Source organism: Archocentrus centrarchus, chromosome 4 (genome assembly GCF_007364275.1).
Source record: "Archocentrus centrarchus isolate MPI-CPG fArcCen1 chromosome 4, fArcCen1, whole genome shotgun sequence".
NCBI classification, from domain to species: domain Eukaryota; kingdom Metazoa; phylum Chordata; class Actinopteri; order Cichliformes; family Cichlidae; genus Archocentrus; species Archocentrus centrarchus.
In genome coordinates, this window is record NC_044349.1 from 8482087 (window position 1) to 8504099 (window position 22013).

Below are 22013 nucleotides of genomic sequence, written 5' to 3' on the forward strand. Positions count from 1 at the left end.
AGTTGCAGAGTATTATTAAACTTGTGGGATAGCTTGTACACAGTTTACTCATTTTATAGGCATTTTCTTGAGTCCTCATTTTTTCTGCTCGAGCTTGTGGGTGAACAGAAGCAAGCCAATTTACAAAAAGTAGCTGCAGTTATAAACATCAGTACAGACTGAATAGATTAACTTATGCATATAAATGTTGTTGCTATGACAGTTCAGTTGGAGAGTCATCTTACTTTTATTTATAGTCAGCATTTGTAAATGTCCTGCTGCCTACAGTCTGCAGTAAATTACTAGCAGTTTTTAAGAGACTGACTACAGGTTGAAGGAGAAGAGATTCAGACGTGCAGCAGATCTAGAGGTATTGAGTCCAGGTGGCCACTCGATTCAATGTTTTACAGGAGAAAATATCAAATTTTCTTGGCATTTGACTCGTACACTCATTCACAGAAGCGTACCACAGATGAAAACTGGTAACTTTTTTCTCTAACATTATCCATATCGTTCCTCTCATTTGCATCTCTGTTTATTCTACATTGCTGTCTTGTTTTCCTTTGATATTCTAGGCATAAAGTTTGTGTTTGGAGCACTTTGTGTCTTCTTCCCTTAAGTACATGGGAAAAGACAATTCATCTCTTTATTTGCACCATGGGGAAAGAAGAAAACACCACCAGTCAGCTGATGTTTAGAAGAGCAGATAAACACTTTCATGAAAAATGTATCATCACTTTGAGGAGTTGCTCTATGCTGAAGAGCACCAAAAGAGGAATTTATTTAATGACAGCAACAGCTTTTGAGAGGAATGAACAAAAAAGAACAAAGAGCTAAGTTCAGCGGTAAAGACTTCATGATGTGGTGCATGAAACCATTAAGGAAGTAAAAAAAAAAAAATTAATAAAAGCATCTTGTTTTCAGTCCTTGGCCAGCCTTTCGTACCTGGTTTCACTCCAGGTAAACTTAGATAGATAGATAGATAGATAGATAGATAGATAGATAGATAGATAGATAGATAGATAGATAGATAGATAGATAGATGACTTGAATGTCTTTTTCAAGGCTTGGCTGCCTTGTGCCTTGACCTACTACATTGGTCCCCTGCCCCCCGCTGGCCTGCCTCACACTGTGCTTAACTGTCTGAGTATGCTTCATTTTTTTCTTACTTCATGGAATATTTGAGTGGCTTTGGGTGTAGCATTCACACTGGTCAAACAAACTGGACTTTGGGGTTCAAATGTGCTTGGGTGGGGTACAGATGTTCTAGTGTGAGCATGCCCTTAGGGTACCTATTAGGCAAAGACAGAAGCAACAGCAAAAACAGATGAAAAGTGTGCAGAGTGGAAACAGAGAGATGGTGTTTTATGGTCCGTGCCGCTGTGAGAGTTCTGGAGTTGGCTGCTCTCTGCAGGAGGTACAGGTAGGCAACTTAAAATAGAAAAAGAAAATCTTGGTCTCATTGTAAAGCTTTTATTTTGGTCATGAAAAAGTACATTGAGTAGCATAAAAGTTTTCTGACCAACTCAATGACAAAGTGTTGATGTAAAGCTTTAGACTGGTTTTAATTTAGTACTTATATATACAGCAGGTGCTGAAATTATGTTAGGTTATAACAGATGGATTTTGTTTGATTCTTGGACTGTGCTTTGGCTGAGGTTTTATATGTTAACCGCGCATATCAATCCTCCTGTCAGTAAAGTCCATCTTCCCATCCTTTGAAACATACTATGGCTCTGACATCTCAAATGTTTACATAAAGTTCATCCTTGTAGAAAAGTGCTTTTTTTTCTTTTACAAATCAAGCTTAAATGTGCTCTTGTCTTTTAATCATTGTGTCTATTATTCAGATTAATAAATTAATTGTAGCATTTCAGAATGGCGGTGAATTAGAGTAATAAGCACACAAATCACCATTTATTGTGCATCTTTAAATATATGTACATCATCAAAGTGACACCATCCATTACTTCCTTTTAAGGGAAATGGAGTCCAACACATTTGCCAGTTTTTCTAGCAAAGTGCACAATATTTACAAAAAAAGGTAACAAAGAAAAGCTCAGTGGTATTGTTGAAAGCACTGAGAGCTTGGTAAGTCCTCCTGCTCTGTAGCGTCAGGTCGGTGAGTGGTCGGCACTCTGGCTAAATAAAATACTCCTTCTGGTTTTCACTGGCAGCACTCGGAGAGTCTGGCTGGCCGCTGAACGGGAACTCGTTGCTGTCTTCGGGCTGTGCTGCTTTTACTTCCTGGTTTCGATACGTCTCTTTCCTGCTGCACATAAATCTGGCCGTCACTGCCAGTGCAGATAGGGTGACAAAAATCACAACGGCGATCACCCCTAGAAATCAGAAATGTAAAAAAGGAATTGTTAAATGTTTCTGCTCGTGTCAAAGGTGACATACATTGAAAAAGATATACAGCATATACAGCAGTAACAATGAAGAGAAAATAGCTTACTACAGACCTCTAAAACCAACACACTACACTTTTTTAATCTTTACTCAAACAAAGATGTAGACAATTAGCGTGTGTTTAGATGCACTTAAGTAATTGGGTTAAACTCTTCTATCCACAGCAAGCTGTAATCGTGGCTATCCCGTAAATGAAAAACTAGGTTTCTATACCCAGGGTGCAGGACAGACAGAGACCTTCTGTAGTTTTCTAGTTGAGTGTTAATTTTTCTGATATTTCAGAGTTTCTAATTGGCTTCAAGTACACATATGCATGCCAAAGCAGCAGTGAGCTGCATGTGCAAAAGAAAACTCACATAAACACAGGAAAGCCACACATGAAAAACTCCCGAACAGCCAGAAGAACGGAGTTCAGTTACACTGAACTGCATCTTCCCAAAGGTTTTGTGTCAGCTGTGATAATCTACAGAATTGTTCTTATTCCTGTTAATAAGGATGGCATTACCTCCAATTAGAGCTGAATCGCTTCTGATGGTGTTGACTAAAGGCTGACCTGGATCCACTGAACCAGGTTGGCCTGCAAACAGAGACAGAGGGGAAAAAAAAAATATATATATATATATAGTAAGGAGACAGAAGGTAGAATTAGTGAGAAAGCCATCAGTCAGTGCAGACACTGCTTGTTTAAAGTCTCAGCGCAGCCTTAAAGGACCTCACTACACTTGTCTGACTAATCTCATCTGTCGCTGTGCCATCACTCTGTCTGCCTACCAAGGCGGATGGTTAATGAGCCAATAAGAAAGTCTAATGAACAGCCATAAGAATAATATTAAAGGCGTACCAGACAGACTCCCACACCGGGAGAATGTGGGACGGGGGGTGTACAGAAAAGGAGCATATAGGGGTTGACGTTGCTCACCCGTACCTGATAAGGAGTGTGTTGTTTCTGCTGCGTAGGTGTTGGCTGGAGAAGAGGAACCACAGCTTGATTGCACCAGTGGGCCAGTGACAATAACAGGGCTGTCATGATGGAGCAGAGCAGCTTTCAGAGGACTGATGGAGTTAAAACGAACACCCGACAGGCAACCAGTGAACCCAAGAGAGGCCAGCCCGGCCAGCTCGGCATCCAATCCATCAGACTCTGAGTGCAGAGAGAGAAACACAAAGAAAGGAGAGACAGAGGGAGAAGACAGATTTCTTATCACTGCAAGCCAATTACAAGAACGGGCCAATTAAAGACACCTGCACCCACCCTTCCTCAGACCTTTGAGTGCTCTTCTTCAACGTGTTTCTTGGTTTTGGGTCTTACAACAAATCAACCTCCGCATTGTTCACTCATCCACACAACCTCACTACCTTTAATAATAATAACACCTCTTGTTTTTCTTTTTGTTTGTGCTAATTTCATGTTTTTTATTTTATATTTATACAGAAAGTGCTGATCTGTTGGGATTTTCTCACACAACCATCTCTAGGGTTTACAGAGAATGGTCTGAAAAAGAGAAAATATTCACTGAGCAGCGGTTCTCTGGGTGATACTGCCTTGTTGATGCCAGAGGTCAGAGGAGAATGAGAAGACTGTTGCAAGCTGATATGAAGTCAGTAACTCAATTAATCGCTTATTACAACTGAGGTATCCAGAAGAATGCACAACATGTCAAACTTTGAAGCAAATTGGCTACAGAAGCAGAATACCACACAGAGCGCTGCTCCTGTCAGCTAACAACAGGAAACTGAGGTTACAGTTTGCACTGACTCACCAAAATTGGACAACAGAAGATTGGAAAACGCTGCACGATTTGGCGTAAACAACATGAAAGCATGGATCCATCCTGCCTTATGTCACGATTCAGGCTGCTGCTGCTGCTGGTGTAATGGTGTGGGGAATATTAACATATTTTTGTGGCTGTTAGTTCTAGCTGAGAATCATTTAAATCCCACAGCCTACCTGAGTATTGTTGCTGAGCATGTCCATCCCTTTATGACCACAGTGTACCCATCTTCTAATTCCTGCTTATAGCATGATAATGCACCATGTCACAAAACTAAAATCATCTCAAACTGTTTTTTTTTTTTTTTTTTTAACATGACAGTGAGTTCACTGTAATGAAATGGCCTCCAGTCACCAGATCTCAATCCAATGGAGCACCTCTGGGACGTGGTGGAATGAGAGATTCTCCTCATGGATGCGCAGCTGACAAATCTGCAGCAACTGTGTGAATCTGTCATGTAAATATGGACCAAAAACCTCTGAGGAACATTTACAGCACTGTTAGGGATTCTGATTCTGAACCTTGTTGAATCTGTGCCATAAAGAATTAAGGCAGGGGGTCCAACCCAGTACGAACAAGGTGTACATAATATAATGACCAGTGAGTTTAGATGACAGTAATAATTATTTACTTCTGCTTTCCTGTTTAAAAAATGTTTTTGATGATGAGTGTCACAAGCACCATATATTTGGTGACTACTTTCAATTAAGCACTTCTTGTGTGCATACCTCTTTAAGAAACTCCCACTGAGTCCTCCTTTTGGCTAATATAGTCACATCCCCACTACGTGTGGCAGCAGGTGCTAAATAAGCAGCTATAAATGTCAGTACAAACCACAATTATTCCTGCAATGCAGTTTGATTACACAGCACATCACTGGCAGTCATCTAAGTTATTATCAGAGAGAAACAACTTTTCACCACATTAATAGGACACTGCAGAGTGGCCTGGCTAGAGAGGCCAATTTATCAGCTGCATATTTGATGAGGTGTTGAGTTTTAAATTCTGAGTAAGCTGACTTTGATTTAAGCATCTCGTGTCATGTGCATATCTATGCACAAGTCAGCAAGACATGTCTGAGGACAGAAAAAAAATTAAGGAGAAGCTGTGGTGGTAAAATAATGGATGTATTTTAAAGAAGATTAATTTGTTTAACACAGCATGCAGACTCACGCATCTAACTTCTACAGTATACTATTCTTTACAGAATGAATTGCCCCTCGTTGCAAAATGCTAAAAAGAGTCAAAAGGTGTTTGTGTACACAACCCCAACAGTGTATGAACTGAAAAAATACTGTTCACCTCTACTTGCACCTCCTATCTCTCTCTCCCCGTCTCTCTCTCTCTCTCTCTCTCTGTGCGAACATCTGAGTCTCTCCATTCTTTCTTGGTCCATTAGGTAGGCTGATGGATGACAGGGCTGGCAGGGAGAGACAGTATATCAACTATTTTACTGCCTCTCTGATACTGATATGACTGTCTGAGTCCTCTGGCCCAGCATGGGGGCAGTGGGGTTACATACTAACACAGCCGGGGTCAAGACTGGAAAGAAAAAATTAAGAAGAAGAAGGTGGACCTAAAAACAGCAACAGCATCAATTTATATCAGTTTTCACACGTGAGCCGAGTGCTGGAAGGAGTGCAGTAGTTTAGTAGAAAAAATATAACCCCAATTCCAAAAATGTTGGGAAGCTGTGTAAGATGTAAATACAAAACAAAATGCAATGACTAGCAAATATCATAAATTCACAATAGAACACAGAAAACATATCAAATGCTCTACAAGTGATCTGCCACTTTGTGGCTGAGTTGCTGCAGCCAGTTTGCAGTAATAGTGACTGTGGAATATCCAGGAGGGAAGAAACTTCACAAATTGGCTTGTTGCAATGGTGGCATCCTGTTAAAGTACCACACTGGAATTCAGTGAGCACTTTAGAAGGATCCATTTTTTCACAAATGTTTGTAAAGACAAGAGGTGGTTGAGTACTTTTGCCCATATAAAGTATTACCCTGTGCTACCTCCATGTCTTCAGAAACAGGTCTGGTCTAATTTAGACTCTCTTCAGCAATACCAAACCCTTTCTAAGGCCAACATGTTTCAGCAGGAGCGACAAATCCCAGGTGATGCTGTTCAAAAAAATGGCATAAGGAATTCACCACAAAGTGTTGTTGTTTTTTTCCTTAACAAGAATGCCTCACAGATAAATCGATTGAGCAACAGTGGCGATGCTGAAATACAGTTTTCTGTCATGGAGAAATAAGCACCTCCTGACTTCCTGGTTTGGTTTGACCCTGCCCACAGCAACGCAGATTTTTTTGGTCGTCATGCTGAATGGAAGGTGCTGACTCCAATCTTCTAAATAATTAGTTCTTTTCATTCTCTCCTCATTACCATACAAAGTGAAGGACCTTTTCTGAAGTTGTTATGATTACAGCTGTCTGAAGCCTCGCTCAGCCAGACAGATATAAAGACTACGTTACCCACCGCCTTGATACCACAGACAAAACTGCACAAACTTACACAGTATATTTTGAATCTCTGCACTCATGCACAATCACAATCGCTTTAGCCTCTCATGTGGCTTTTAAATACATCTACTGCTACATAACAGTGACCTTCGCAGAGTGCTCTCATTTTTGCATCTCGACAGGAAAGTGCTCTGTTTGTGGCCATCTGAATATGGATGTTAACTTGTTTTGCTTCACAGCATCACAGCTGTTGTTTAGGCTGCAGCGTTCCCTCTGGTCCATCCAACATGATGAACAGAAAACAGCACAAGCATCCAGAACACCACTTTGTTGCATGAGGCCAAACATCTCAGCACTGTACAGCCACACGTACCATACACTCTGCCCAGAATGAGTGATTTGATGCTGTTGAATTCCACATCAGATGTTAAGTTCAAGTCCTCTCTGGCATTCTGGTCAATCTGAAAACAACATGAAAGACTTTAATATCAAGTGAAGGAAACAACTAAAAATCGATTTTTAGAGATTTGGTCTTTAGTATGATTTATTAATAAGACATTTGTTAATATTGAGACTTAAGTGGAGCCACAGAAAACAGAGAGACTTGAAGTCACAGCTTGAATACATTCAGTACATTTTATTTCACCAGGTTTCCAAAAGCATCCTTGTGGTCAGGGTGGTTTTTAAATTAAAGAAATGACTGCAAGCATCAGCCCACAATAGTTTCCCCCGTGCAGAGTCTGCCAGCAGACACTTCTGTGCACCAGCTGCTAAAGCAGCGTGAGCAGTGGATTAATTAAACAGTGTACAGTTTAGATCTTAGTGTGGCAGACTTTTAAATGTAGGTGGAGTTCTGGGCAAAGAAAAACTGGGGAAATGAACCTGCAAGCGCGAGTAAGAAAAATCTGCTGCGTGTGTTTGTGTTTACCTGCACAGAGACGGTATCTGCCAGTCTCCTGATGATCACTGTGTGCAGACGTCCGTCAGCCAGGTTTATGACTCTGCTTCTCAATGTCTCCACATCTCTGCTGCTGTGCAGCTTGTACCTCAGTTCCAGCTCATCTTCACAAACACAAAGCAACAACACAGTTGTAGTCTAATGGATACATAATAAAACAGTCAAAAAATGTCTTTAAAAAGACTCCTGTTATACTCAGTGTTCTCAAATGATGAGGGAGATTTTTTTTTCATAAACAGAGCAATTCGCTGTTACTTCACCTCTATTACTATTATTATTGCAGCATTTATACCTATTATAGTAATTGTTTTAATAGCTCCTGAGGGACAGTTTGACTCATATTTACATCACACAACTGAGCTATGAATATCATCTTGCAAAGATATTTTTCATTATTTTTAAAGAAAATTTTGGCAATCGCTATAGAGGTTCAAAAAAATATTGTTTATGATGATCACAAACGACAAATTACTTCAATTCATAGAATAATACAAAACACGAATTTGCATTATTCATCAAATGTTGCTTCTCAGTACCAACATGTCTGCAGTTAAAGCCGCTATTGGCAGAAATGGAGCGCAGCCAGTGAGATAGCTCAAGCAGGCAACTCTGACTACACTGTCATGCACACACAATGTGCTTCACTTTCCTCACATCCCCTCCCAAGCACCCTCTCAATTTCCTGGCTTATTTAAGCTGCAAAGTTTCCCAGTTTTTTCCTGCAACATGCTAGTGTCCCCGGTACCCCGTATCACATTGAAGGGTTGAAACAGCAGGCAGTGCCACAGCCCAGAATGCACCTGTGATTCTTTTTCTCACTACTTCTCTTTTTTTAATGCATGAAGTGCTGAGCTCTGAGCCTGACTCTAACTGTATTCTGCTGATATGATAAATCAGATATTTCCAATATTTGATGTTTAACTAACTGCTAGAAAAGGCAAAACAAAAAAAACAAACAAAAAAACAAAAGGGGGTGGCAATTCATGCTCGCTCATTGCGCCACCTCTTCTTCCTACTCATTTGATCTGGTCTGACAAAACCGGTTAGTGGGCAAGAACTCCATGATACAAAACTGTTTTTTTAGAGTGTCACATTTAGATTCCTTGGCCACAGAGATAATCTGAATATCCTGAGATTCTTGCAGACTTAACAGATGAACAGAGAGGATTATTTGATACACTATGTGATTTTCTAATTTTGACTTTTTTTCAGTACATGCTAATAGTGAGTAATTCCCTTATTGCAAAGCCGCATCTTTATAATAACAGTGTCATCAAGGCTTTCAGTAATTGTCTCAAATAGTAAACTTCGTCAATGTGCAGTGAAAGAGACTTCAAGAAAAGCCTTCGGCAGAATCAAAATAAAGTTCTCCCTGCGATTTAACTGGATACTTCAGCAAGAGTGCACATACACGACAGCTGATCCAAACCTGCTATGCACCTGCTTTCTCTGAGTCACTAAAAAGCTTCAATGTTGTATTCATAACAGTGACGAATCATAAATCCAAAAATTTTAATCAGCATTTTTGGAGTTTTTGACCATGATGTTTAAAATTGCAACACATATCTCCTCCATATGCCACTTTACAAAGTTTGTATACAATAAATAACCGCAAGAACAAAAAACAGGACAATAACAATGACCCCTCTAAAAACAGAATTATCATTTTATTCTATCTGCACCAAATATCTTCTTCAAACTTGACCCTGTTAGACAGGCTGCACAGAACAAAGCAGCATGGCAGACTGAATTCAGAGGGAATGAAAAGGCAAAGGGAGAGAAGAGGATTAACTCAACTAATTGCAGGAACAATGAGATGAGAAAAGAGGTTGCACAATTTAAAAAAAGCAATTATTTCTCAACAAAAGAAAGTTAAAAAAAAAGCCATTTGAGTGTCCTCACCATGCTTGTTGATGAGCAGGATCAGGTATTCTCTGTAGAACGAGCTGACATAGAGAAGAAGAGCAGGACTCTGATTGGTGCTGAAGCTCAGGGAGATGTTTTCTCCTCTTAGTGTGATATCCGAGTAGATGGATGAAGGCAAGGCACTGCTGTTCCTGCTTAGTTCAAAGGGCTCCTTCAGGATGTAGGTGATGGATGTTGTCGACTTAAAGCTGGCTGAAACCTCTGTGAGTTAAGAAGTTAGTGAGAAGTGTCACTGTTGGAGTTCAATGTGCTCATTTAAAATAATATTAAATACAATTAATATTCTTTGCCTTTCTATTCTATTCTGATGGTAAACACTACACTGAAGAACTACTGTAAAGAAAGTATTAGAATACATTTTTTAAACAGCAGGTGGATTGTGGGTGGACAAAGTGGATGCAAAAGATCAGAGTTCACATCTCGAGTTTCATATGATGAGGGTTTTTGGAGGAAAGCATTTTGGTTAAGATTAAGGAAACAATGTGGCTTTGATTAAATGGTAATGAACACCTGCTTGTGTGCTTTATGTAAATTTTGAGTATTTAAGTATCTCGAGTGTTCCAAGTGACCTACCATAAAAAAGTTGCTGTTTAGTTGTTATGGGCAGTTACAGGATGTGAACAAGTGAAATATAATATTCTGTGTCTCATTTTGAGTAAAAGCATTTGTGTGTGTGTTTGAATTACAGTTAGGCTACCGTTAGGCAATGTGGTCTTGCCCAAGGACACAATGTAGCGCAGGGACAGGGTTTCGAACCTGCAACCTTCCAGCTGCAAAGAGAGCACCTACCCACTGCGCCACTCCCACAGAATAAGGTTCACATCTTTAAATATCTGGCTTAGAGTCTTCTCTGCTGTCCTCTGATTCTATAGCATCTTGTCAAACTACCTGTCATAAGTCAAAATAAGAGAACAACAGAGGGATCTGTCCCATTAGCTTCTCCCTGTGCCTGTTTGCTCCATCCATATTTAAGTATTTAAACTGTCTTGAGTCACCCCTTATTTCTTTATATTTTGCTTTTTAAAAAAAAGAGATTTTTCTTTTAATTTTTAAAGTGGTCTTAACCAATATTTCCCTAATCTTTCTGAAGGTCTTTCACATTTTTTCTTTGGACACTGGCTCCTTTTTCACTAACTTTCCGTCCAGTATCTGACCATTTCCAGGGTAAGCTTGAACCACTTAACTTTGACCTATGAGTCATTCAAGCATAAAAAATGCACCTAACTCAAGAGATGAAGCAGTGTTGTGTCTACACATAACAGAAAACTTAGTAAAGAACCAATTTTAAATGGGATCTTCAGGCATTTTGTTACTAGCAGCATGTTGGAAAAGCACATCAAATGTTCCTATTTCTATAGCTGAATCTACAAAAATGCTACGGATAACACAGTTTGACAGGCATAAAATGCAATAAGGTGATTGCCAAAGAGCTATTAGCTATTATCTATTATTAAACTTGGCATGCTGTGCAGTCTGTCCTTATGAAAATTTGAATTAACTTTTACAAGTTGAGGACAAAAAAAAGAGAAGTGGCAGGCCTAAAAGTAACTGTCTACAGCATAAACAATGGGAAAAAAAACCCATCAAAGACCTGACTCAGGACTTGAGAGATGATCTGGCCCATCAGAAATGGTCTCAATGGAAGTGTGACTGTCCAGAAGCCAAGGAAAACAGGGAAAAGGCTGGGGTATACCAAATTACATGAGAACTGGACTGAAAATCAGTGGCAACAGGAAGCACGTGTCTACAGCCATCTGTAAAACATGGTGGAGGCTCTGTCATGGTTTGGGGCTGCATTCCAGCCAGTCTTGTCAAAGATTGATGGAATTATGAATGCAGAAAAGAACCATCAGACTTTGATCTTCCATGCAATCCCATCTAAAAAGCTATAAAGACTGGCAATGGCTTCATTTTTCAGCATTTTTCAACATGACAATGATCCCAAGAACACTGTCCCCCCAGAGCCCAGACCTCATCATTATTGTAGCAGTGCAGGATCATCTTGACAGAGAAAGGAAAAAAAAAAGGCAGCCAACATCCAAAGAAGAGCTTTGAATGACCTTCAATTAGCCTGGAGAACTATTCCTGAAGACTACTTAAAGAAATGACAAGAAAGCTGCCTCAGAGAGTTCAGGCTGTGCTGAAGAATGAAGGTGGTCACACCACATGTTGACTTTCAAGCTTGTTAGAATTGCACATACTCTGTTTGCACATGTTTCAACATGTAACTGCACACATTTCCAGTTTTCGTAGCAAAATATAAAGACTCAAGATTTTTTGTAGAGTAGCGTATATTAGTTCCTCTTCAGTGGTGCACAAGGTAAAAAAAAGATCACAATGTGCTTTGGCTCAGATCAATCACACAAATGAAAACCTGCTGTATTGTAGTCCCCTTCTTGTACTATAGTTTGTAATTCTTTTTCTGAAAGAGTTGAAATAAACCTAAAAATTAAATAGAAACCTTTGGAAATTTGAAATGTTATTTGGTTACTTGGAAGATTTTCTCTTTCTTTCTAAATACTTTCTGAATAAGTCCCCTTTCTAAAAACAAAAATTTGTGCTAGACAGTGTTTTTGCGTCCTCTATCAGAAGATGCAACATATTATTATTACCAACATCAGACACATTTCATGCTCTGTTTTGTGCGTTTTTCATTTAGCTCGTATTGTGTTTCCCCCACTGTTTGCCCTGAATGCTACTGTAGCAGATTGTAGGCTAATATTAGCTGTCCTTACCCTACTGCTTTTAGAAAAGGTCAAACTCATTAACCTGAATACTGTAACGAGACAACACATAGTCCTGATCTTTTCTGGTGTAGCATTAAATTGAAACATTATGTGTCAAAATATGAATAGCAAAGTATAAATCAAACCTCTCTCAGCAATTACATGTTTTTCTGTTTTTTTTCTCTTCCATTTCTTAGTTGTTATATTGATCAGGTGAGCAAACCTTTCGACTGACAGGTACAGTAGCTTTTATCTTAAAACAAACTAGCTTTGTTAACTATCTACAGCTGATCAAATCAGATTTAAGCAGTTGTGGTAAAATAAATGTTCCCCAGCCTTTCTGAACAGGCTGGGCATGTTACATGCTCTTATTGTGTAAACAGTGGCTGATTGGTCAGGCTGCTCAGTTACCTAACACACACAAGAAACTGAGGTATTTCTGTCTGCACTTTCACACACAGCACCATAACAGCAGGCTTTTGAAGGTATCATTCCTCTGAGAGTTTCACTAATATCACTGCATGTGACTGACATATGAAACTGGCAAATCACTTTCCCTTTATTTGGAGAGCAGCTGGATGGGATGCACAGACTGAAAGAAACAGAATAGGCTGCTGTTAAGACAGAAGAAAAGAAAGTCACTCTGGAGCATCGAAGTTACTCAAAAGTTGGTATAGGTATAAAAAAAAACATGATGCAGATAGCAGGAATGTATAAATTAAGGCATTAATTTGTTACTGAGAAAGAGAAAAGGCTCAGAAATTACTTCTCAAGTGTCTAAACATATTTAGTTGCACTTGCACAAAAATATTGCCATTAAAGTCTGAACCAGGTACTTTCTAGGTCTCGCAGTATTACAAGGAATATTAAGCACAGTTGTATAATATAAACCGTGTTTCAGAATAACTATCTTCAAGCGCTCACATACTACCCTTTTTCATTCCTTATCTCAGGGATGATACTTAATCTTGACGTGTGCTCGGCCTTCCTTAGACACAAACCTATAATGAATTTTATGCTGAATTAGTCTCTCATATCCTATGCACAAAAAAAAAAAAAATTAAATCGTCAAGGCAACAGTAGGGACAAAAGTACGGAGGGAGCCAATTTCAACTGTAAGAAGAGATTTCTTTTCAATTTCGTTATGATATCAGACCATGTTTCCCTGAGGTGTTTGCTGCTGCAGCTTGTGATCTTAAAATATTAGTCGTTCTGTCTGTAGGCTGTTGGATATTGAGATTTCTGGGAGTCTCTGCAGTTATGACTAAAGTTTGTGTTACTACTTTTGTTTAATTATTTAAATAGAGAAATAAGTCCTGCATTGACTTGAAAATATGTGCAAAGGCACAGAACCACAGACTGCACGCATCGGCATTTTGGCCATCGCCATCTTCGTGCGACGGTCACCGCATGCTTGTCCAGTGGTGTCAGTGAAATGGTAGGCCTGCTCTAAAGCATACCCTGCTTTCTTCTTATTTTTTTTTACTCAAATGGAGACAGCACGTTATAAAATAATCATCATGTTTTAAGACTTGAAAGTAATGTGTAGGGATTAAGACAAGAAAGTCATAAAGTGTTTACTGAGATCCTAAATCAAGTGTCCCACAAGGTCATTTCCACATAGACTCACACGAGTAAACTTTTTGAAACCAGAGTAGTACGATGGTAAGAAGGGACGTTTAAGACACTTTTCCTCTTTTTCTTCATACTATGACATTAGTGTTTCAGACCAAGAATCTGCGTCAGTAGTCAGTCTGTACAAAGAACATAAATGAATCAAGTCTATGGCTCTGTGTAATTACTGGCAGAAAGTCTGTGGTGTGTCAGTGTCTGTACCGTTGTGGCAGAAGGCTCCACTGTAAGCAGACTGGCCACAGTTGCAGGAGAAACCGTTGGCTTTTTCCTCACAGCGACCCTCGTTCTGGCAGAGCGAACCATAGCTGCTGCAGTGGCCTGGGCATCCAGGTAGGACTCCAGGTGTGATCTTCGCTCTCTCCTCCAGGTCCAGAGTGACGCCATTCAGCTGCAGAGAGCGGATGCAGCCCAAAAAGCCTTTCTGCCTGGAAGCAGTGCCTCCTGTCAGAAAAGAAATTACACTTGATACACTGTTTCCTCTTTTTCTTCATACTATGACTGTTCTATGTAGATCAATAGTTTTTCTTACTTCTCAGCAACAAATTGTGATTGACAGCCACAGGTTGCCGCTGCAGCACAAAGCCACGTCTGCCCTGCAGGGCAGAGACAGTGACACTGCCTAACACAGGTCTGCCTGTTGATGGACTAACTGGCTGTTGAGCCATCTGGTGTGTGATATCTATTATTTCTGTTAACAACCAAGAGGATGAATCCCTGTTTCCTTTAACCTGGCTATTAACATTCTAATACAGCAACTTCACAAGATTGTGTTTCTCCCCAGAGTTCCAAGCTGGCTACATCCATGCAGTTGTTATTGTATTCATAGACTGGTATTGGCAGGGTATTACTGTCACAGTCGATGTTCAACCAAAGCGGTTTTTCATACCACAAAATCAATAAACTCTCTGAGGTTCTGGCTTCCTTCTGCAGCAAAAGTTCTAAAACACTGACACATTATGAGCACACAGAGCGGGAAATTTAATTAACATTTTTAAACCACTCTGTGAAGATAAGCTTGACTAAAAAGAATGAAATACAGGCAAGGAGAACTTCTGCTTAATGATCATTTAAACAGCAAAATCTACATTACAAAATTTTGGAAAACACTGGTTGTGACTGTAAAGAAAGGAAGAAATCACAGTGCACTTAGGAAGAAGGACCAATGGCATCGTCCTGAGGGGTGCCACCTCTGACCGAGGGAAGAAACAAAGGGCAGAAGCTGCCAGAGAAAGAAATCCTGTGGGCTTCAAAAGAATAGCCCTGCATGATAACAAGAAGTTCAGCCGTTTAAGCAGTTTTCTCACTTATGGTGAATAACCTCGGGTCCAGCTTGAGCTCCAGTGGTCTTTTTTAGGTCACTGGTACTTGCTGTTTTGGTTTAAGTAGTAACGTCAGTGCAAAAGGGCTGGATGAAGGGAATAATAAATTGGAAGAGGCAACGTGACAAATAATTTTACTCTCAGCCAATCCCTGATCTCATCACTGTAAAGCTGTGTCAGTCACAGTGATGCCTGATTTCAACAGCTCAACAAATGAGAAGATGCTTATGAAGAAATTACAAAGTGCTTAACAAATATTTTAGAAATTGGTCAAAAAAATGTTTAAACCTAAAAATTATATTGTTATCTAATTGTTATTTAATAGGCAAATAACAACCTTAATTCATGTTTTTATACCCAAATTTGAGCCGGCACACTGGACTTCTCTGAGAAGTCAGAAATTAAACATTTAAGAATACTAGGGCCCGTATCCGGGCCCAAAACAATTTGCCAAGAAAATCTGGGATTGTTAAAGGGTTAATTAAGTATAACATTCAATCACAATTATTTTCTGTTCAGAAATGCAGCTAAATAACTGTAATTTGGTATCTTAATCAAGAATGTGCTTTATAATTTTTCCTGTTTTTTTTTTTAAAACATTCAATTTGAAAATTCACAGATAACAACAATAATCATGTTTTAGCATTAATAATATGATTTTGATTGAAGAACTAGCACATACTGGTGGATTAAACATTACAGAAACATTAAAGATGATTTTGGTAATAAAAACTTACACTGGGTGGTGATCTAATAAATTTATTAAGCACTGTATGTTTGAAGCAATAGCAGAACTGCCAAATTACAACTGCTGTGAACAGCGAACTGCAGTAACTAATATTCGGTGCTGCAATGCTCTGAAATGGCACTTCCAAGATCAGAAACTGTATATTTATCAACCTGCTGCCTTTGAATGGCTGCAGAGATTTAATAAGTGGAAGCGAAGGTTTTTAATGCAGTACAAAACGCACTTGAGGCTGATTTCTTCCAAGTGTGCTTCCTGGTCTAAGCTGCCTATGATGGTTTGCCAAGTCCTGAAAATCTCCACTCCTGGTGAAATAGCAATGCATCCTGAGCACAATGTTTAGGTGGGGGATTCAAACCCATCCTCGGCAGCTGCCCAGAGGAAGGACGCTCCCAGGGGTAGCACAACCAGGTGCACAAAGCAGCTGCTGAGATAGTAGCCTCAGCCATCAGTTATAGCAGCACACGTAATCCCAAGAAGACCACCTCTTTGGTTAAGGCTGGAGAGAAGCCCTTCACAGCTAAAAGCAGCAACAGACTTTCACAGCTTGGAAGAAGATTGGCAGATGTATGAAATGGCCCTAGAGCACATTGCCATAACAACACTCTGCTAGAAGACCGGCTGTGAGCTGACTGAGGTAAGTTGACCTCACCTGACCCAATTCAGTATGGCTGGGCATGTGATGAAGAAGCCTGTCAGTGCATACTGTATACTGTAGGAAAAAAAATCAAATAAACAACAACAACAACAAAAATTATTCCACTGCTTTCCTGAAATTTTTGCTTTAAACACAATAAATGTATAGTTTTTAATCCATCTGCTGACAACAAAATGACTAATTAAGAGGATTTATCTACATTTTAAGCATCATCCCATTTTCCACCTGTGCTTTTGGTGCCAAAATATTATACACATTTCATGTTGTCTGTTTGCTGCAGTCATATGTTGTACTATATGTGGAAATATTTATTTTTACATTTTTGCCAAGTAAAATTATTGTAAAAATAGAAAGTACACAGTGCAGCTCCAGTGAATTTTTAATGGGACAGCAGGAAGTGGGTATATAGTTTATGAATAATGTGCATTTAGATCTAAATTAAAAATAAATTCTGTGCACAGTGCTTAAAATTCTCTGGTACTGTGCCAGAATTTGAGAATTTACAGATAAATTTGTCTATGGTAAATATTCATGCATACAAATATGGCCAAGAACCCTATTTTTATATGAATAAAGCAGACTGACTTAAAGAAAAGTGCAAGCATAAGGTATCTGTATTATTTTAAAGGAAAATAGTCCTGCAGCAAGGATGTTTCGGTTTGTTGTGATCTAATTATTGTGATCTTTTAGACTAATTGTGCAATTGTTTGTTTATTATGCTGCACACACTGTTTAGAGAATAATGAAAAAGGAGCATTTAAAACTCTGAGACAGATATTCTTCACGGCTTTGAAAGTTCTGCTTGCATTTGAATACAGTTAGGGCACCAAGGTGCTTTTCCTTCACAGTTTGTGCATTTTCTGTGGATCAGCCTTTCAAGTTAATGTGAGGACTCATATTTAGCAATGATTAGATGGTGCTCAAAGTAGGGGACATGTGGGAACAAATCCCCTCTACAGTTAGGTTGCATGCACCTGCGGCACTGTGCAACCACAGGCAGGCTGATAATCATGGAGGTGCCAGAGGGACGGAGGAGGTCCAGTATTAAAGTACTTTATCTCAAAGCCAAGTAAATTGTGAGCTACTAGGTCTTCTACTACTACTACTACTACTACTACTACTTATCTTTACACTAACAATGCCAGCTTCATCTTCATTTTCAGCTTTAATGGCAAAGTTCAGATGAATGTTGATTCCTACAAAATTGTTCCAAATCTGAGCAGAAAACCTCACTGAAACACTGCAGGGCTGTTAAAGTCCAGGGGTTGATAATGTAATTAAAGTCAATTAATCATTTCATAAACAGGTGGCACATTCACATTTAAAAAGGTTACTCCGCTCCAAAACTAAAGACAGGAGGACAGAATGTGTGTGTTGAAGCAGCAGCAATAATATCCAGTAAGAAAAAGTCGTCTAATAAATATTTGAAAGTAAAACCCGAGCTTTACTGCTTTACTGCATTTTGTGCTGCCTGTTACATAAATAGAAATTCCACCACTACTTTCATGCATTTTCCACTTGGCTGTGTGTTTCTGGCCAATTCCTAGTCACATTCAGGCGCTGTGTTTCTTCTTTATTCATATTTCATACGCAGAAATGTTTCTTGCTTTAAGCCCCGTGAATGTACTGATTATCAGCGATATAAATACGCAACTGCCTTCCTCTGTATAGAATCAACCAGAAAACAGTAAAAAACAATTAAACAAATATGACTAACAATAAATTACAGGTTTACGGACACTCTTATACTGTAGTTGCAGCAAGCATTATCAAGCTACAGAAATTTAATAGCCTGATATTTCACATGGAGAGAACAACAGACTAAAACATCACCAAAGGAGTACGCACCATTAAAGTCAGACATGCCGTGTACCAGGGTGCTCACCTACAATTTATTAAAACACTGATTAATGTAGCTACAACCCAGGCCAAGTAACAGTAATGCAAAACATAACACATAATCACATCCTCCTTAATTCTGCTGAATTTATTGTATTACACTGTTCATAAACTGCAAACCCAGCCCTGTTTTGACAGGTTTGTGTCACATAAATCCACACAAGGTTTATTAATCTAAACTAGTGAATGTAATTTCTTATTAAGCTATACGAGGCAATTTTATATATTACAAATGAGATTATTCATAGCAATACAGATGTCTGTGAGTACTGTGAGTTATGATTTCACGGAAGGCGTGCTGTGCACACTGGATTAACAACAATGCTGCAGAAAGACAGCAAAGGCACCCAAATACTGATGTTTTTTTTGTTTTTTTTTCTGCAAACAAAGTCTCTGACACACATAAACACCGTCTCAGAAAGCACTGTCCTTCAGAATCCTTTTAATCACAATTCCATTCAAACAAATGAATCCCCCGGCACTGCCGGTAAGTCCCGCCCAAGTAAAGAAAACGACTCGACTTCATTTCTTTTTTAGCTGTTCAGAGAGGATTATTAGCTTAACACTACCAGCCAGTCAATTCCCACCCCTCACCCCCCCATCTCTCTGCAGCCTTTCAGTCTCATCATTCTTTCTTGAATGATTTTTTCCCTTCAAAAACTCACCACATACAAATACAAATGAACAAATGTCCATATTTGAAGAAAGCCAAAGCCTCATAATACACAAAGGATTTTCAAGCACAGTTCAGGCAGATTAATATGAAACATGTGGATGTGTGTGGAAGAGATGGGGATGGCATGCTGAATTAAAGGGGAAAATTGTGGAAAAATGTATGAAACAGCTCCTTAAAATGATCGAAAGCTACTGATTTAATACATGTAAAAAAAAAAAAAAAGCTCAGTCAGTTTAAATTATCAAGTTAAAGAGGGAATATTACATTTTAAAAACAGAAAGACAGAAAGTGCTGCTGTCATACAGTGAGGGTTATCGCTGCGCTAAAGGATAAAGCTGCTTTTAGTAAATATTTTTCTTACAAATATGATGAAAAGAGCAATGAATTTGCCCTGCTAAGTATATGTCACGGTTCTGGGTCTAGGACTCTGTGTTTTCTGTTTTTGGACTTTCAGATTCTGTTTAGTCTCTGTTTGATTTCTGAGTTCTGTTCTGCATCATGGTTTCTGCATTTAGTTCCTGTCTCCCTGTGCGTGGCCGACTCCCTGATGTTTCCCCTTCCCGATTTCTTATTTTTTTTTCACACTTAAATGTTTCAGATCGTCAAACAAATTTTAATATTAGGCAAAGATAACTCGAGTAAAGACAAAATGCAGTTTTTAAATGATGATTTCATTTACTAAAGGAAAAAAGCTATCCTAACCTACCTGGACCTAAAAAAGTAATTGGCCCATAAACTATCTAACTGGTTGTGCCACCCTTGGCAGCATTTGTGATGACTGGCAGTGAGTTTTTCACATCGCTGTGGAGGAATTTTGGCCCACTCTTCTTTGCAAAATGTTTCAATACAGACACAGTGGTGGGTTTTCAAATATGAACGGCCTGTTTCAGGTCATGCCAAAGCATCTCAATCAGATTTAAGTCCAGACTTTGACTAGGCCACTTCAAAACCTTCCTTTTATTTATTTATTTATGTTTTAGGCATTTAGAGGTGGACTTGATATTGTGTTTCTGATCATCGTCCTGCTGTGTAACGCAAGTGCACTTGAGCTTCAGGACACAATCTCATGTCCAGACATTCTCCTTCCGGATTTTCTGGTAGTGAGCAGAATTCATGGATCCGTCGTACCGAAAGTCATCCATTACCTTTATTTTCTATGTAACACTACTTTTGACAATGTCTAGAAACACAGAGAGGGACAGTTTCAGCTGCTCCAACATGAGTAGCAGGGGAAAAATAATGAGTCTCATTTTTAGGAGTCACAGCGAAGTGATTAGAAAGCTTTTTTACAGTTTACAGAAGGCCTTATCTTTCAGGTGCTTCATCAGTCTCCCTCTGTGTCCAAGTTCCTGCACTTACGTATCATAGAAGTTTCTGCAGAGACGGGCCTCCTCAGACTCCTATCTCCACATTGCAAAAACAGGGACATGAACAAGTAGCCTAAACAGCACAAATGCAGTAGTTGTGATATCATTTTTCGTGTGCCAAAATGATACCTCCGAGCTTTAGTGGTCTTCTACAGCACTGTGAAAAAGTCTTGAACCACCACTCATTTCTTCATATTTTGCTTCCAAGGAGCCAGACTTTCATATCATTTTTAAAGCAGTGGGTGAAAGCCCCTCTCCACTCACTGTCCAAATGAAAAACACACAAACACATTTGCAGGCGCATAAATTATGCTTGATTGGCAACAGCTTCATTTTCCAGCATGACAATAATCCCAAACCCATGCAATGCAGTAAAAGTATACCTGGATAGAAAAACACACAATGGAGCACTATGAGTCATGGATTGGCCTCCCCAGAGACCAAACCACTACATTATTGAAGCAGTGTGGGATCATCTTGAGCGAGAACAGAACAAAAGGCAGCCAACATCCAAAGAAGAGCTTTGAGTGTCCTTCAAGAAGCCTGGAGAACTATTCCTGAAGACTGCTTGAAGAAATGACAAGAAAGCTGCCTCAGAGTTCAGGCTGTGTTGAAGAATAAAGGTTGTCACACCAAATATTGACTAAGCTTGTTAGAACTGTAATATGCCAGATTTATCCCTATACTTCCACGTATGTTTGCACATTTCAATAATTGGCTGCACTTATTTCCCATTTCCCAAGCAAAATATAAAGAAATGAGGGGGGGACTCGAGACTTTTGCACAGTAGTATAGGTAGTAGTATAGTATAGGTGATCAAGAAGAAATAAATTTAATTCACTACCTGTGAAAATGCCATGAAATATGTCAGTTGCTCTGTATAAAGTCATTTATTAGTAACTGAGGGTAACTGCCTGCTACCCGCTACTAGGGCCTACTGTTGTCTCCATCAGCTGGCAGCAGTTGACAGTGATAGACTTACAATTACTAGATGGTGGATAGTGGATTTAATTAGAAGCTAATCACACATATGAAACACTGCACCCTATCAGGATACTCAACTGCACAGTTACTTACCAACATAATTACTGTCCAGGGTTTACAAAAAAGGAACTCAGCATGTGCCATATACAGTGTAGCAGAGTATTTTGTTATTGAAGCCAAGATTATCATCACCCCTTACAACTTTCCACACATCTAAAGCCAGTTGGATTGTAAAGGACTCTGGCAGTAAGGTTTGTTCTGATTGTACTGGGTCTTCTTTGTTGTATTTTTCATTTCATCTTTCATCTCAAATGTTTTCAACTGGTCAAAAGTCTGGACTGCATTGGAATAGATGCAGTATGCAGTTTAGCATTATTCTGCTCCTGCTCCAAGTTGTAGAAGCAGTTTTTTGCAGATTGATGAGCCTCTGCCCATCTTTACTTCTTAGAAAGTTTATACCCCAATCATGTTACTGGCCTGTTGCCAATT

General features: G+C 39.2%; 1 protein-coding gene across 1 annotated transcript in view; it reads right to left on the minus strand.

The window, feature by feature from the left end:
• Positions 1 to 2083: 2083 nt before the first annotated feature.
• Positions 2084 to 22013, minus strand: part of LOC115778741 (contactin-associated protein-like 4) — a 109758-nt gene continuing 89828 nt past the window's right edge. The window contains exons 18-24 of the mRNA XM_030727021.1: positions 14078 to 14317; positions 9492 to 9716; positions 7560 to 7693; positions 7005 to 7092; positions 3317 to 3532; positions 2897 to 2968; positions 2084 to 2318 (exon numbers count right to left, since the gene is read on the minus strand). Of these exons, the coding sequence (XP_030582881.1) occupies positions 2122 to 2318; positions 2897 to 2968; positions 3317 to 3532; positions 7005 to 7092; positions 7560 to 7693; positions 9492 to 9716; positions 14078 to 14317 (1172 nt within the window). The 3' untranslated portion in view covers positions 2084 to 2121. The remainder of the gene's footprint in view (positions 2319 to 2896; positions 2969 to 3316; positions 3533 to 7004; positions 7093 to 7559; positions 7694 to 9491; positions 9717 to 14077; positions 14318 to 22013) is intronic.